We start from the raw sequence: 14,307 nt of genomic DNA on the forward strand, positions 1-14,307 counted from the left end.
TTTATATCCCTTTCCTGTTTTATACAGTTCAGTTACCTTTTCTTTGACAAGTCTTTTGCTTCCCATATGACTCAGAAACCAGAAAGTCAGTGCAACACTGAATTAAAGATGCAAGGATCTCTCAGGAGCCCAGAAACCTGCTGATTTTATACACACACACACTGATTACAAACAGACAGATCACAGGTGAGGATGGTTACCTTTTGTAGCCATTCAGACCTGTTTGTGTCCACTTGTGTGCATGTTATCAGGCCAGATATTCACCACAGATAGATATTTGGGGATGGAAGAATCCACTGAATTTTGGAGGTGATTCGGATCCGGATTCTGGATCAAGATTTCACTTTATATAGACTTTGAAGGATTATGTCAAAACTACTTAACAGATTCTCAACAAATTTGCACCACAGATAGATATTCAGGGATGGAAGACTGCACTGAATTTTGGAGGTGATCTGGATCCGGATTGGCATAGGTCAGAAATCTCGGCTTGCTCTTGTCCTCTTACGGATTTACCTACACCACCAAAATTTGATGGAGGTTCCAATTTTATGCCTGTTTGTCTTCCAGTTATCGATCAGAAACCAAGTGACAATGACAGATTGTGCACAGCAGAGATAACCAAGGTTCTGTGAAAATAATCTGAAAAAGAATTCGGAAACCAAAAAATTGGAAAAAAAAAAAGGATAATACCACAAAAAACTTTGATTCAAGTGCATGAACTGAATACATCCTCCTGACATTTGATCATATCTAATTTAGCTTAAGAAAAGTCACTTCTAACAGGACTTTGACCTTGGAAATTTTATCCAAAGGAATAGGAAATAGGAAACTAGTGTTGGCGGAGGTTTGCACTCTATGGGCTCTAGTTGCTTTTTAGGAAGCGCTCGGAATGTTGTGACTGCTTTCGATGCAGACACGCCACACACCAGAATTTGCTAACCTCAAGCTGTTTGCGTTCACATGCGTTACTTTCAGTTTCTGTTGATGGTTATTTCAAAATAAAGGTTCTGTATGAGCCAGTATTGTGAAACATGAGAGAAACGAGGTGCTGGGATGAAGTGCTTCTCTGCAGCTCCTCAATGCTTTTCCACCAGAAAGAAAACCTGCTCAGCTTGTCTGTAGCTGTTTGTTAGAATTGTGTTTTGGACCCCCCCCCCCCCCCCCCAAAAAAAAAAAAATCCCATGTGGAGTGCTGTCACTGCAGCCAGCCTGCAGTTTTTGGGTCACACGTCAAAGCTTGAGTTCATGGCGGTAAGACGAGTGGAACCAGTGAGGACGACGGTTAACGTAAACAAGTCGTCTTCTTCTTTGGTGAAGTTTACTGGTGCTTGGTAAACCTAGTGGTGTATTTCTGCCATCAACCGGACCGGGGGAGGAAACAAACAAACAAACACTCAAACAGAAAGACATGGGCCTTTTGTGACCTGCTGACAGGCGTTGTCAAAGTGCGCTATCTGGACAAAGATGAGGACAGAGAAGGAACGACGATAGGGAAGTAGTGACGAAGCACAGATCAACAGTTAACTTGTATGATTTTGTTGAGGTAGATGAATATTCAATAAATATCCTGAATATTTATTGAATAGTACATAAAATGTATTTTTTAAAATAAATTATTTAAAGTTCAGTGAATAAACATTCTGCTTTTTAAACCTTCAGCATTGTCAAATGATATATCATGATAAATATCAGTACAGGGAAAAAAGTGATTATATTTTTTACCTTATCACCCAGCCGGCGTTATTTGAAGAAACATCACAGGCTGTGGTGTGCACATGCGCTACACAGAGTTTCTGTCTGCTGCTAAACTCGCCCCCAGAGAAACGCCACATCCAGATAAAAATGGTAAATGGACTGCATTTATATAGCGCTTTTCTGTCTGCATCAGACGCTCAAAGTGCTTTACAATTATGCCTCACATTCACCCCAATGTCAGGGTGCTGCCACACTACACACCGGGAGCAATAGGGGATTAAAGGCCTTGCCCAAGGGCCCTTGGTGATTTTCCAGTCAGGCGGGGATTTGAACCCATGAGCTTCTGGACTAAAGCCCAAGACCTTAACCACGAGACCATCACCTCCCATGTGACTTTTTATACTCCGCTGTGAGCTGTGTGCAGTTTTTTCCTCTGCACAGGAGATTTTTTGACAGATGTCTTTTACTCCGCCATATCTGATTCTAAAAATACCTTAATGATGTTTGAACCAGTTGATTGTGTCTCAGGAGGCAGGTCTGTTGTGGTTAACGTGATTGTCCTCTTGTAGTTTCAAGGTCCAGCCTGTCTGGACTTTTATGTCTGTGTATGTTGTAAGTGTCCTCTCCCTTTTTGTCCTCTCAGGCATCGCGATGCCGTCGGCCTTCTCAGCTGTTTATTTCCTGCTCTTCATCGGGGTGTGCACGTGGTGGGCGTGCCACCTTCCCATCAGTCACCTGGGTTTCAATGCGCTGTGTGTGATGGTCGGCTTCTTCACTGCTGGTCACCTGGTTTGTCTGTACCTTTACCAGAGTCTCCTGGTCCAGGCCCTGTTCCCGCCCCACAGCCTGTGGGCGAGGTAAGACCAAAACTACCATCATTACTTTACTGAACACAAAATAACTTCCTGAAGTTGTTCATCATTATCTGCTTGGCCGGTTGTCATCCAGGACCACGAAACCCTAACCCTAGCCAGAAAGCAAGCGGGAGAATCTGTCATTACTGACGTTACAGTTTGAGGGTTTTTCTGAGCTGCAGCTGCATTAATTATTCAGTTTCAAGTTTGGTGACACGCGATACATGGCCCAATATCGCCAGTTACTTTTAGCTTTGTTCTTTTTTGTGCTGTAGTGGAGGTTTGGGCCTCATTGACACTGACACAAAGTGGCTGATGGAGCAGATTCAAAAATCTCACCAGAGAAGCTGAGCAGAGGGCGACATTTAGTGACGGTACACTGACTTACTATTGGACTCCAGGTGCACTGACACTAGCTGCATGGACTTGCACGCATGTTGTCGTGACAATCCCAGTCGCTGTGTTCCCAGCTGGACGCCGTGCTTTGTTCCACTGCTTGTCACGCGCTCTGTGCTGGCCTCTGCGTATATAAAATAATTATTTTGTAGCAGATTAATTATTTTCTCTGTAAGTTGTTTGTTGAAAACGGCTCTAATCTCTTCCTGAATCACAGAGCAGCGCTCCAGCAGTGCCGTTCACACGTGCGCTGAATTAGCTGGAGAAAGCATTTGGAGCCGTCTAAAAAGGTAATTATTTGTCATGTTTACATTCTCATGGCTGGTAAAACAGTTGCATGTTCCTTCCTTCTTGTGTGCAGCCGTTAAAGTATGTTTATGACAGATTTAACATCTCCTTATAATCATTCAGACAAGCTGCTCTGATTCGATCTGCTGACTCGACCACTCACTCTGTTCACTTCTTCTTTACTCGACTTGACGAGCTGCACGTCGTGTTGGTGAGCAGATCGCGCCATGTAGCACAACATTTATGTGTGAAGGATTTTTTTTTTTGAACATTTCAAAACTCTCTTTGCGCAATTGCACACGCCGGCGCCCCGCTCACGTTCAGTCTGCACCCGTTAAAGACAAGTTCACTCTCCTGCATGACACAGGTTGTGCAAGTGCGTGAATCAGTGTCAGTGCACCTTTAGTTCAGCTTTTGCCATCAGAGGGCGAGCGCTTTGGTAGCGCACTCCACAGAGCAGTCATGAGACATTACCCTGTATGAACTCAGTGTAACTCTGTGATTGTCTCACTTGCTACTGGCTAATCGTTTGAACACTAATCATCAGAGTTTGAGTGTGAGCGAAGGTCCTGCACAAAATCATGTGAACTTTGATCCCAAAAGGTTTTCAAATTAGTGTAACTTTAAGTTGTGTATTTAACACACTTTCAAGACAACATTTAAACAGACATTAAAAATTATTTAAAAATATTGTGTGTTTTCATATAATTACAAAATATAGTGTGACTGACGTTACAGCTTGTCCACTTGTCCACCTGTGCTCCTGTGTCAGTGCTCTCAGAGTGAATCAGTAAAGATGGTATAAAGGTTACTGGTCAGGGTGCCCACATATAGGAACAGGGCCACATATAGACAGACAAACTCAGTCACTCTCTCACTCAAACCTACAGCCAGTTTAAATTTCCAGTTCACTGTACCTGCATGTCTTTGGAAGTGGAACTATTATCTACCTGAGAGGTGAAATTTGAAGAACTATAGATTTTTGTTTTTCAGTCTGTTTCAACATTTTAAACTTTAGATTGGCTATGCTAACTCTTTGCACCATGTCATACTCATTTGATACAACCTCACTGTCTTTTTTGTGTTACTTTCTTTGTATGTAGACTCTTTGGACTGAAGGACATCATCATACCAGGAAACTGCTCCTCACCCTATGAACTCAACCTGAACTCCAGTCACATTTGGCCCGTGTATGTCAACCCAGGAATAATGCTGCTCCTCTACTTTACCATCGTAATCATTCTCAAGACAGGATATCATCGGACTCAGGTCACTACTAACTACCCAATTCATTCACGTGGTCATTAAACCCACTTTGATCGTGCAAGGCGGGTGGACATGGGTCAACTGAAAAACTACACTTGCTTGTACAATACATGATGTGTGTTATATAATGTAATTGGAATTATCTATGCATGGATGACGATATTTATGTTTCTGAGAGGTTAGTTATGCAACCCCAGAACAGTTGGAATAGTATGGAAGATGAACATGTGGTCAGTGTTATGATGATGTTTAGGGATGGGTATCGAGAACCGGTTCCTTTCAGGTATCATTAAGAAGTGATTCGATCCACCAACATCAATAACCTTTTTACTTAATGATTCCCTTATCGGTCCTTCAGAGTGGCCGTTGTTTTTGGGGGTGTTTGTCAGCAAAATTATAATTTCTCTACATTGATTACAGACCCAGTGCTTCAATCATTGCTTCGTTGATTAATTTTTTTCTTTCGCTTTCGCCCGCTAAAACCCTAAAGAGCATATGTCTGTGAGTATTATTTACCTTTTTTATGTTAAGTCGACCTGTTATGGTCTTCTGAAACAGTTGATAGATGTATTTTATAACTTAAAAACAGGACAGATACTAACACATTAGCATGTCTATGGCATTTTCAATGTTAAAATTAGCATTAAGCAGTTGCACCTGTCAAGCATTTGTTGTCGTAAAAGAGCCAAATGTATTACAAATTGTAATATTTTTAAAATTTATTTTTGTTTCTATATTAATAATAGCAAGCACAACAATAATAGTAATAATAACTAATCTAATGATTATATACAATTTTAGAGAAAGAGACAAAAAGAACCTGAATAAAAACACAACAGAAAATATAAAACCAACAAACAATGAACATACATAAATAAATAAATACATACAGAAATAAGTGTTTCCTGTGAACACCTAGTGACTCTCACACCTCCATTTCATCCCTGTATTATTTAAGTTTAATGACAGTTTGTTTCGGTCAAACCATATTGTCAGTGTGTTAATTTCTTTAGTGATTTCCTCCAGAACTATCTGCCAAACTAGAAAACTGCTGCATCCTAGTAAGAGCAGAATACTACTGGAATTAATTTGAATAAGGAAAGCTGTTTTTTTTTCCTCACTAAATGGATGCTGCACTCACTGCAGTTTATTGTCTGGAATAGTCCCAGATTGCATTTCAGAGCTTCTAGAATTCAAACATTTTCGTGCAGGTGGTGTTTGGGGGTAATTTTGGGTTTCAGCGTTTTTTGTTCTTCACCACTTTCATCCCTGAATGTGTCAATCGTGAGTCACTTTTGTGCGGGTTAAAGTCACTAACTGGAACTCCTGTCTTGTTGGGAGAAAGAAATGAGAATCGTCCACCGTTCTGTTCACACAGCTCCAAACGCAGCACGGCTGTCTGCCGAGTCAAGTTAGAACGATAGAGTCCAGTCGGAATTAATGAATTCAAAGCAAAACATGTTTATTTTTATGTATGTCCAAAGATCAAGGATACGGTGACCAATTTCATATTTATTTACGTTAAGACTCAATGAAATACATAGAAAACCTGTGAAGCCTACTTGTAGTACAAAATTCACAAGAGGTATCGATAAGGGAATCAATAAGGAATCGGATCATTAAGAGAATCGATAATGGCATCGATATTGATAAAATCTTATCAGTACCCATCCCTAATGATGCTTGAACGCATGTCCAATGTATGATCGGTGTTACGATGACATTTAAAGGTATGTCTGACTTGTGATCTGTTATGACGTTTGAACGTGCCTGACATGCGATCTGTGTTATGATGACGTTTGAACACCTGTCTGACGTATGATCAGTGTTTTGATGATGTTTAAACGCCTGTCTGACATAATCTGCTATGATGACATTTGAAGGCGTGTCTGAGATCTGATCTGTGTTATGATGACATTTGAACGCCTGTCTGTCGTGTGATCTGTGTTATGATAAGTTTGAAGGCGTGTCTGAGATCTGATCTGTGTTATGATGACATTTGAACACCTGTCTGACGTGTGATCTGTGTTATGATGACATTTGAACGCTTGTTTGACGTGTGATCTGTGTTATGATGTCATTTGAAGGCGTGTGTTGTGAAAGTGTCGTGACACAGACCCACAACAGGGGGCATTAATGAACGGACAATGGATAAGCCAAAAAGTAACAATTTAATGTTGTGAATCACACAACGATGTACAGACAATAACAATACAGTGACTGTCAATCATACACCAGGTGACGTGTGGGCAGGCTCGACGATAGAAGACGCCTGGCGAGAGAAAAGCCGGATCCACACAGCTTCCACCGCCAACGGAGCTGAAGAACACCGGAGCCGCCAAGCCCTGCGCCCCAGGTGGCCGCTGTCTTCAGCAGTCAGACCCGGTACTGCTGGCAGAGAACAGAGACAGTCCAGATGAGTGTGAGGTCACACACTCAGTAATCCCACAGTCTGTATTCAGTAAGGGAGGGAGAACCTCCACCTCCAATCACACACTCGTGCAGCTCCTGTCTAACAACTTATCTGATTGGAGTGTGAAGCGAAGCCGTCGCTGATCACACCAAACGCCAGTCCCACAGATAAGGCAAACAGGATAACGGCTGCAAAAGAAGTTCAGATTATTACTCAACGTTTTGAGTCAGCAGAGAAAATTACCTGATAGGTAGTTGATTTCTCGGCGAGGAGGTGGAGTCGCAGTCCGGCCTTTATGGAGATGGTGATGAGTTGGCTGAGTGACAGCTGGTGCTGATGAAGAGTGACAGCTGTCACTCCCAGTGGCTCCGGCGCCCTCTCGTGCTTGAAGCCCGCACTCCAAGCAGGGCGCCATCTGGTGGTGGTGGGCCAGCAGTACCTCCTCTTCAGCGGCCCACACAACAGGACCCCCCCCCTCAACGGGCGCCTCCTGACGCCCGACCAGGCTTGTCTGGGTTCCGCCGGTAGAAGTCGGCCAGGAGGGCCGGGTCCAGGATGAAGCTCCTCTTCACCCAGGAGCGTTCTTCGGGTCCATACCCCTCCCAGTCCACCAGATACTGGAACCCCCGGCCCTTTCGACGGACATCCAGGAGCCTGCGCACGGTCCAGGCAGGCTCTCCATCTATGATCCGGGCAGGAGGCGGCGCCGGTCCGGGGGTGCAGAGAGTCGACGTGTGGTAGGGTTTGATCCTTGAGGTATGGAATACTGGATGAATCCGCAGTGAAGCTGAAGCTACCAGCTTCACTGCTGCCGGACTGAGGACTTTGGTTATGGCAAAAGGTCCTATGTACCTGTCCTTGAGCTTCTGGGATTCCACCTGCAGGGGAATGTCCTTTGTGGATAGCCAAACCTCCTGCCCGGGCTGGTATGCAGGGGCCGGGGAACGCCGGCAGTCTGCATGGGCCTTAGCCCTCGTCCGGGCTCTGAGCAGGGCAGAGCGGGTGGTACGCCACACCCGACGGCACTTCCTCAGATGGGCCTGGACCGAGGGCACCCCGACCTCTCCCTCCACCAGTGGAAACAATGGGGGCTGGTACCCCAAACACACCTCAAATGGGGAGAGGCCGGTGGCAGATGAAACTTGGCTATTGTGAGCGTACTCGATCCAGGCCAGATGGTCACTCCAGGCCGTTGGGTGCGTGGAGGTCACGCAGCGGAGGGCCTGCTCCAGTTCCTGGTTGGTCCGCTCTGCCTGCCCGTTCGTCTGGGGGTGGTACCCAGACGAGAGACTGACGGTGGCCCCCAGTTCCCTGCAGAAACTCCTCCAGACCTGGGAGGAGAACTGAGGACCACGATCCGAGACAATGTCTGATGGAATCCCATGCAGACGCACGATGTGGTGGACCAGGAGGTCTGCAGTCTCCTGGGCCGTCGGGAGCTTCGGGAGGGCCACGAAGTGGGCCGCCTTGGAGAACTGGTCCACTATCGTTAAGATGGTGGTGTTGCCCTGGGACGGCGGGAGGCCCGTGACAAAGTCCAGGCCGATATGAGACCAGGGGCGACGAGGCACAGGCAGAGGCTGGAGGAGGCCTTGGGCCTTGCGATGGTCGGCTTTGCCCCTGGCACAGGTGGTGCAGGCCTGGACATACTCCCGGACGTCGGCTTCCATAGACGCCCACCAGAAGCGCTGTCGGACCACTGCCACGGTCCTTCGCACCCCTGGGTGACAGGAGAGCTTGGAACCATGACAGAAGTCAAGGACCGCAGCCCTGGCCTCTGGTGGGACATACAGTTTGTTCTTCAGACCTGTCCCCGGGTCCGGGCTCCGTGTCAGGGCCTCCCGGACGGTCTTCTCCACGTCCCAGGTAAGGGCGGCCACGACAGTGGACTCGGGGATGATGGTTTCAGGGGGGTCTGACAGCTCGGTCTTGACCTCCTCTTCGTGCACCCGGGACAGGCGTCAGATCGTTGGTTCTTTGTCCTGGGGCGGTAGGTGATCCGGAAGTCAAAGCGCCCGAAGAACAGCGAACTGGGGTTCAGACGCTTCGCGGTCCGGATGTACTCCAGGTTCCGATGGTCCGTGAAAACTGTAAATGGTACCGATGATCCCTCCAACAGGTGTCTCCACTCCTCAAGAGCCTCCTTCACCGCAAGAAGTTCCCGATTGCCGACGTCATTGTTCCGTTCAGCTGGGGTCAACCTGCGGGAAAAGTAGGCACAAGGATGGAGAACCTTGTCGGACTCCCCGCTCTGGGACAGCACGGCTCCTATCCCTGAGTCAGAGGCATCCACTTCAACAACAAACTGGCGCTTGGGATCGGGCTGCACCAGAACCGGTGCAGTCGAGAACCGGCGTTTCAACTCCCTAAACGCGGCTTCGCACCGATCCGACCAGGTGAAGGGGACTTTTGTGGAGGTCAGGGCTGTCAGGGGGCTAACTACCTGACTGTAGCCCTTGATGAACCTCCGGTAGAAATTTGCAAAACCGAGGAACTGTTGTAGTTTCCTACAGTTCGTTGGTTGGGGCCAATCTCTCACCGCCGCAACCTTGGCCGGATCAGGGGCGACGGAGTTGGAGGAGATGATGAACCCCAAGAAGGACAAAGAAGTGCGGTGGAACTCACACTTCTCGCCCTTCACAAACAGCCGGTTCTCCAACAACCGCTGTAGGACCTGACGTACATGCTTGACATGGGTCTCAGGATCCGGAGAAAAGATGAATATATCGTCTAGATATACGAAGACAAACCGATGCAGGAAGTCCCGCAAGACGTCATTAACCAATGCTTGGAACGTCGCAGGCGCATTGGTGAGGCCGAACGGCATGACCAGGTACTCAAAGTAACCTAACGGGGTGTTAAATGCCGTCTTCCACTCGTTTCCCTCCCGGATCCGAACCAGGTGATAAGCATTCCTAAGATCCAATTTCGTGAAAATTTGGGCTCCATGCAGGGGCGTGAACACTGAATCCAACAGAGGTAACGGGTATCGGTTGCTAACCGTGATCTCGTTCAGCCCTCTGTAATCAATGCATGGACGGAGTCCGCCGTCCTTCTTGCCCACAAAAAAGAAACCAGCACCCATCGGGGGGGTGGAGTTCCGGATCAACCCGGCAGCTAACGAGTCCCGGATGTAGGTCTCCATCGATTCGCGTTCCGGACGTGAGAGGTTGTACAGCCTGCTGGACGGGTACTCAGCGCCCGGTATCAAATCAATGGCACAATCGTACGGACGGTGCGGGGGCAGCGTGAGTGCCAGATCCTTGCTGAAGACATCAGCAAGGTCGTGGTACTCGGCCGGCACCGCCGTCAGATTGGGGGGGACTGAAACCTCCTCCTTAGCAGTCACACTGGGTGGAACCGAGGATCCTAAACACTCCCGGTGGCAGGTTTCGCTCCACTGAACCACAACCCCAGACAGCCAATCAATCCGGGGATTGTGTTTTAACACCCATGGAAAACCCAAAATCACCCGGGAGGTAGAAGGTGTTACATAAAACACAATCTCCTCCCTGTGATTCCCAGACACCACCAATGTCACCGGCTGTGTCTGGTGTGTGATTAGTGGAAGAAGGGTGCCATCTAGTGCCCGCACCGACAATGGTGACGGTAAGGCCACTAGAGGGAGCCCAACCTCCTTTGCCCATCTGCTATCCAGCAGATTCCCCTCCGACCCCGTGTCCACCAGTGCTGGGGCGTGAAGGGTTAGATCCCCACTCAGGATCGTGACTGGGATTCGTGCAGATCGTCTGGGTTTCCCCACGTGGGTGTTGTGACCCACCCTTAGCCCAGTCTCTAAGGACGAGTGCTGTTGTTTTGACCGTTTGGGGCATTCTCTCTGTGTGTGCTCGGTAGAGCTGCAGAGAAAACACTCTCCACGGATCAGCCTCCGTTGTCTCTGATCTGATGGTTTTTTGGCCCTGCTCGTTTCCATAGCAACGTCAGCAGGGGGAGCTGTTGTCACGTGGAGAGCCCTGGCAGTGGAGCGTGGGGAAGTCGGCTTCCTTTCGGACCCGGGAGGAAGAGGGACGGCTTGTGCCTGGCCACGCCCCTCGTCTCGTTCCCGTCGGTGTTCCGTTAATCGGTTGTCTAACCTTATAACCAGGTCGATAAGCCCATCTAAATCCCGCGGCTCGTCCTTCGCCACCAGGTGCTCCTTAAGGACCAGAGACAGTCCGTTTACAAAGGCGGCGCGGAGCGCAACAGCATTCCAGCCAGCTCGCGCTGCCGCGATGCGGAAGTCGACTGCATACTTCGCTGCGCTCCGACGCCCCTGCCGTATCGACAGCAGCACACTTGAAGCGGTCTCGCCTCTATCAGGGTGGTCGAACACCTGTCGGAACTCCCTCACAAACTCAGTATAAACCGTTAGGAGCCGTGAATTCTGCTCCCAAAGCGCCGTAGCCCAGGCGCGTGCCTCTCCTCGAAGCAAATTGATCACATAAGCCACCCGGCTGGCGTCTGCTGCGTACATGATGGGATGCTGTGAAAAGACGAGCGAGCACTGCATCAAGAAGTCCGCGCACGTCTCCACACAGCCTCCGTACGGCTCCGGAGGACTTATGTATGCTTCAGGGGAAGGTGGGGGGGTTCGTTGAACGACCAGCGGAATGTCTGTTTCTGGCACACGGTCAGCAGGAGGAGGTGCTGCAGCAGTGCCCTGAGCACGCGCTTCCACCTGAGCGGTGAGAGCCTCCATCCTACGATTGAGAACACTGCTCTGCTCGGTAACTAAGTCCAACCGAGCGGTAAAGGCGGTTAAGATGTGTTGCAGCTCACCCAACACGCCTCCTGCTGGCGCCTGTGCACCCCGCTCTTCCATTGACTGTTCAAGCGATGGTTGACGCCCCTCAGGATCCATGACGCTGGCCGAGAAATCCTGTTTTGAAAGTGTCGTGACACGGACCCACAACAGGGGGCGTTAATGAACGGACAATGGATAAGCCAAAAAGTAACAATTTAATGTTGTGAATCACACAACGATGTACAGACAATAACAATACAGTGACTGTCAATCATACACCAGGTGACGTGTGGGCAGGCTCGACGATAGAAGACGCCTGGCGAGAGAAGAGCCAGATCCACACAGCTTCCACCACCAACGGAGCTGAAGAACACCGGAGCCGCCAAGCCCTGCGCCCCAGGTGGCCGCTGTCTTCAGCAGTCAGACCCGGTACTGCTGGCAGAGAACAGAGACAGTCCAGATGAGTGTGAGGTCACACACTCAGTAATCCCACAGTCTGTATTCAGTAAGGGAGGGAGAACCTCCACCTCCAATCACACACTCGTGCAGCTCCTGTCTAACCACTTATCTGATTGGAGTGTGAAGCGAAGCCGTCGCTGATCACACCAAATGCCAATCCCACAGATAAGGCAAACAGGATAACAGCTGCAAAAGAAGTTCAGATTATTACTCAACTCAGCAGAGAAAATTACCTGATAGGTAGTTGATTTCTCGGCGAGGAGGTGGAGTCGCAGTCCGGCCTTTATGGAGATGGTGATGAGTTGGCTGAGTGACAGCTGGTGCTGATGAAGAGTGACAGCTGTCACTCCCAGTGGCTCTGGCGCCCTGCTTGGAGTGCGGGCTTCAAGCACGAGAGGGCTGGCCCACCATCTGGTGGTGGTGGGCCAGCAGTACCTTCTCTTCAGCGGCCCACACAACAGGGTGTCTGAGATCTGATCTTCTTATGGCCTCGGACAGTGGACTCATCTCTGTGCTTGTTCTGTTAGACCTCAGTGCTGCTTTTGATACTGTTGACCATAAAATTTTATTACAGAGATTAGAGCATGCCATAGGTATTAAAGGCACTGCGCTGTGGTGGTTTGAATCGTATTTGTCTAATAGATTACAATTTGTTCATGTAAATGGGGAATCTTCTTCACAGACTAAAGTTAATTATGGAGTTCCACAAGGTTCTGTGCTAGGACCAATTTTATTCACTTTATACATGCTTCCCTTAGGCAGTATTATTAGACGGCATTGCTTAAATTTTCATTGTTACACAGATGATACCCAGCTTTATCTATCCATGAAGCCAGAGGACACACACCAATTAGCTAAACTGCAGGATTGTCTTACAGACATAAAGACATGGATGACCTCTAATTTCCTGCTTTTAAACTCAGATAAAACTGAAGTTATTGTACTTGGCCCCACAAATCTTAGAAACATGGTGTCTAACCAGATCCTTACTCTGGATGGCATTACCCTGACCTCTAGTAATACTGTGAGAAATCTTGGAGTCATTTTTGATCAGGATATGTCATTCAAAGCGCATATTAAACAAATATGTAGGACTGCTTTTTTGCATTTACGCAATATCTCTAAAATCAGAAAGGTCTTGTCTCAGAGTGATGCTGAAAAACTAATTCATGCATTTATTTCCTCTAGGCTGGACTATTGTAATTCATTATTATCAGGTTGTCCTAAAAGTTCCCTAAAAAGCCTTCAGTTAATTCAAAATGCTGCAGCTAGAGTACTGACGGGGACTAGAAGGAGAGAGCATATCTCACCCATATTGGCCTCTCTTCATTGGCTTCCTGTTAATTCTAGAATAGAATTTAAAATTCTTCTTCTTACTTATAAGGTTTTGAATAATCAGGTCCCATCTTATCTTAGGGACCTCGTAGTACCATATCACCCCAATAGAGCGCTTCGCTCTCAGACTGCAGGCTTACTTGTAGTTCCTAGGGTTTGTAAGAGTAGAATGGGAGGCAGAGCCTTCAGCTTTCAGGCTCCTCTCCTGTGGAACCAGCTCCCAATTCAGATCAGGGAGACAGACACCCTCTCTACTTTTAAGATTAGGCTTAAAACTTTCCTTTTTGCTAAAGCTTATAGTTAGGGCTCGATCAGGTGACCCTGAACCATCCCTTAGTTATGCTGCTATAGACGTAGACTGCTGGGGGGTTCCCATGATGCACTGTTTCTTTCTCTTTTTGCTCTGTATGCACCACTCTGCATTTAATCATTAGTGATTGATCTCTGCTCCCCTCCACAGCATGTCATTTTCCTGGTTCTCTCCCTCAGCCCCAACCAGTCCCAGCAGAAGACTGCCCCTCCCTGAGCCTGGTTCTGCTGGAGGTTTCTTCCTGTTAAAAGGGAGTTTTTCCTTCCCACTGTAGCCAAGTGCTTGCTCACAGGGGGTCGTTGGGGTTTTACATAATTATTGTATGGCCTTGCCTTACAATATAAAGCGCCTTGGGGCAACTGTTTGTTGTGATTTGGCGCTATATAAAAAAAATTGATTGATTGATTGATTGATTGATCTGTGTTTTGATGATGTTTTAACGCCTGTCTGATGTGATCGTGTTATGACGTTTGAAGGCGTGTCTGATGTGATCTGTGTTATGACATTTGAACGCCTGTCTGACGTGTGATCTGTGTTATAAGTT

At 47.7% G+C, this 14,307-nt stretch overlaps 1 protein-coding gene across 1 annotated transcript in view; it reads left to right on the forward strand.

Moving 5' to 3' along the window:
* fbxw4 (F-box and WD repeat domain containing 4) overlaps positions 1 to 14,307 on the forward strand; it is a 293,683-nt gene that overhangs the window by 104,906 nt on the left and 174,470 nt on the right. Inside the window, exons 6-7 of the mRNA XM_034184427.1 lie at positions 2,342 to 2,555; positions 4,340 to 4,505. Coding sequence (XP_034040318.1) covers positions 2,342 to 2,555; positions 4,340 to 4,505 — 380 coding nt within the window. The remainder of the gene's footprint in view (positions 1 to 2,341; positions 2,556 to 4,339; positions 4,506 to 14,307) is intronic.

The sequence above is a fragment of the Thalassophryne amazonica genome, chromosome 13 (assembly GCF_902500255.1).
Source record: "Thalassophryne amazonica chromosome 13, fThaAma1.1, whole genome shotgun sequence".
Classification (NCBI taxonomy): domain Eukaryota; kingdom Metazoa; phylum Chordata; class Actinopteri; order Batrachoidiformes; family Batrachoididae; genus Thalassophryne; species Thalassophryne amazonica.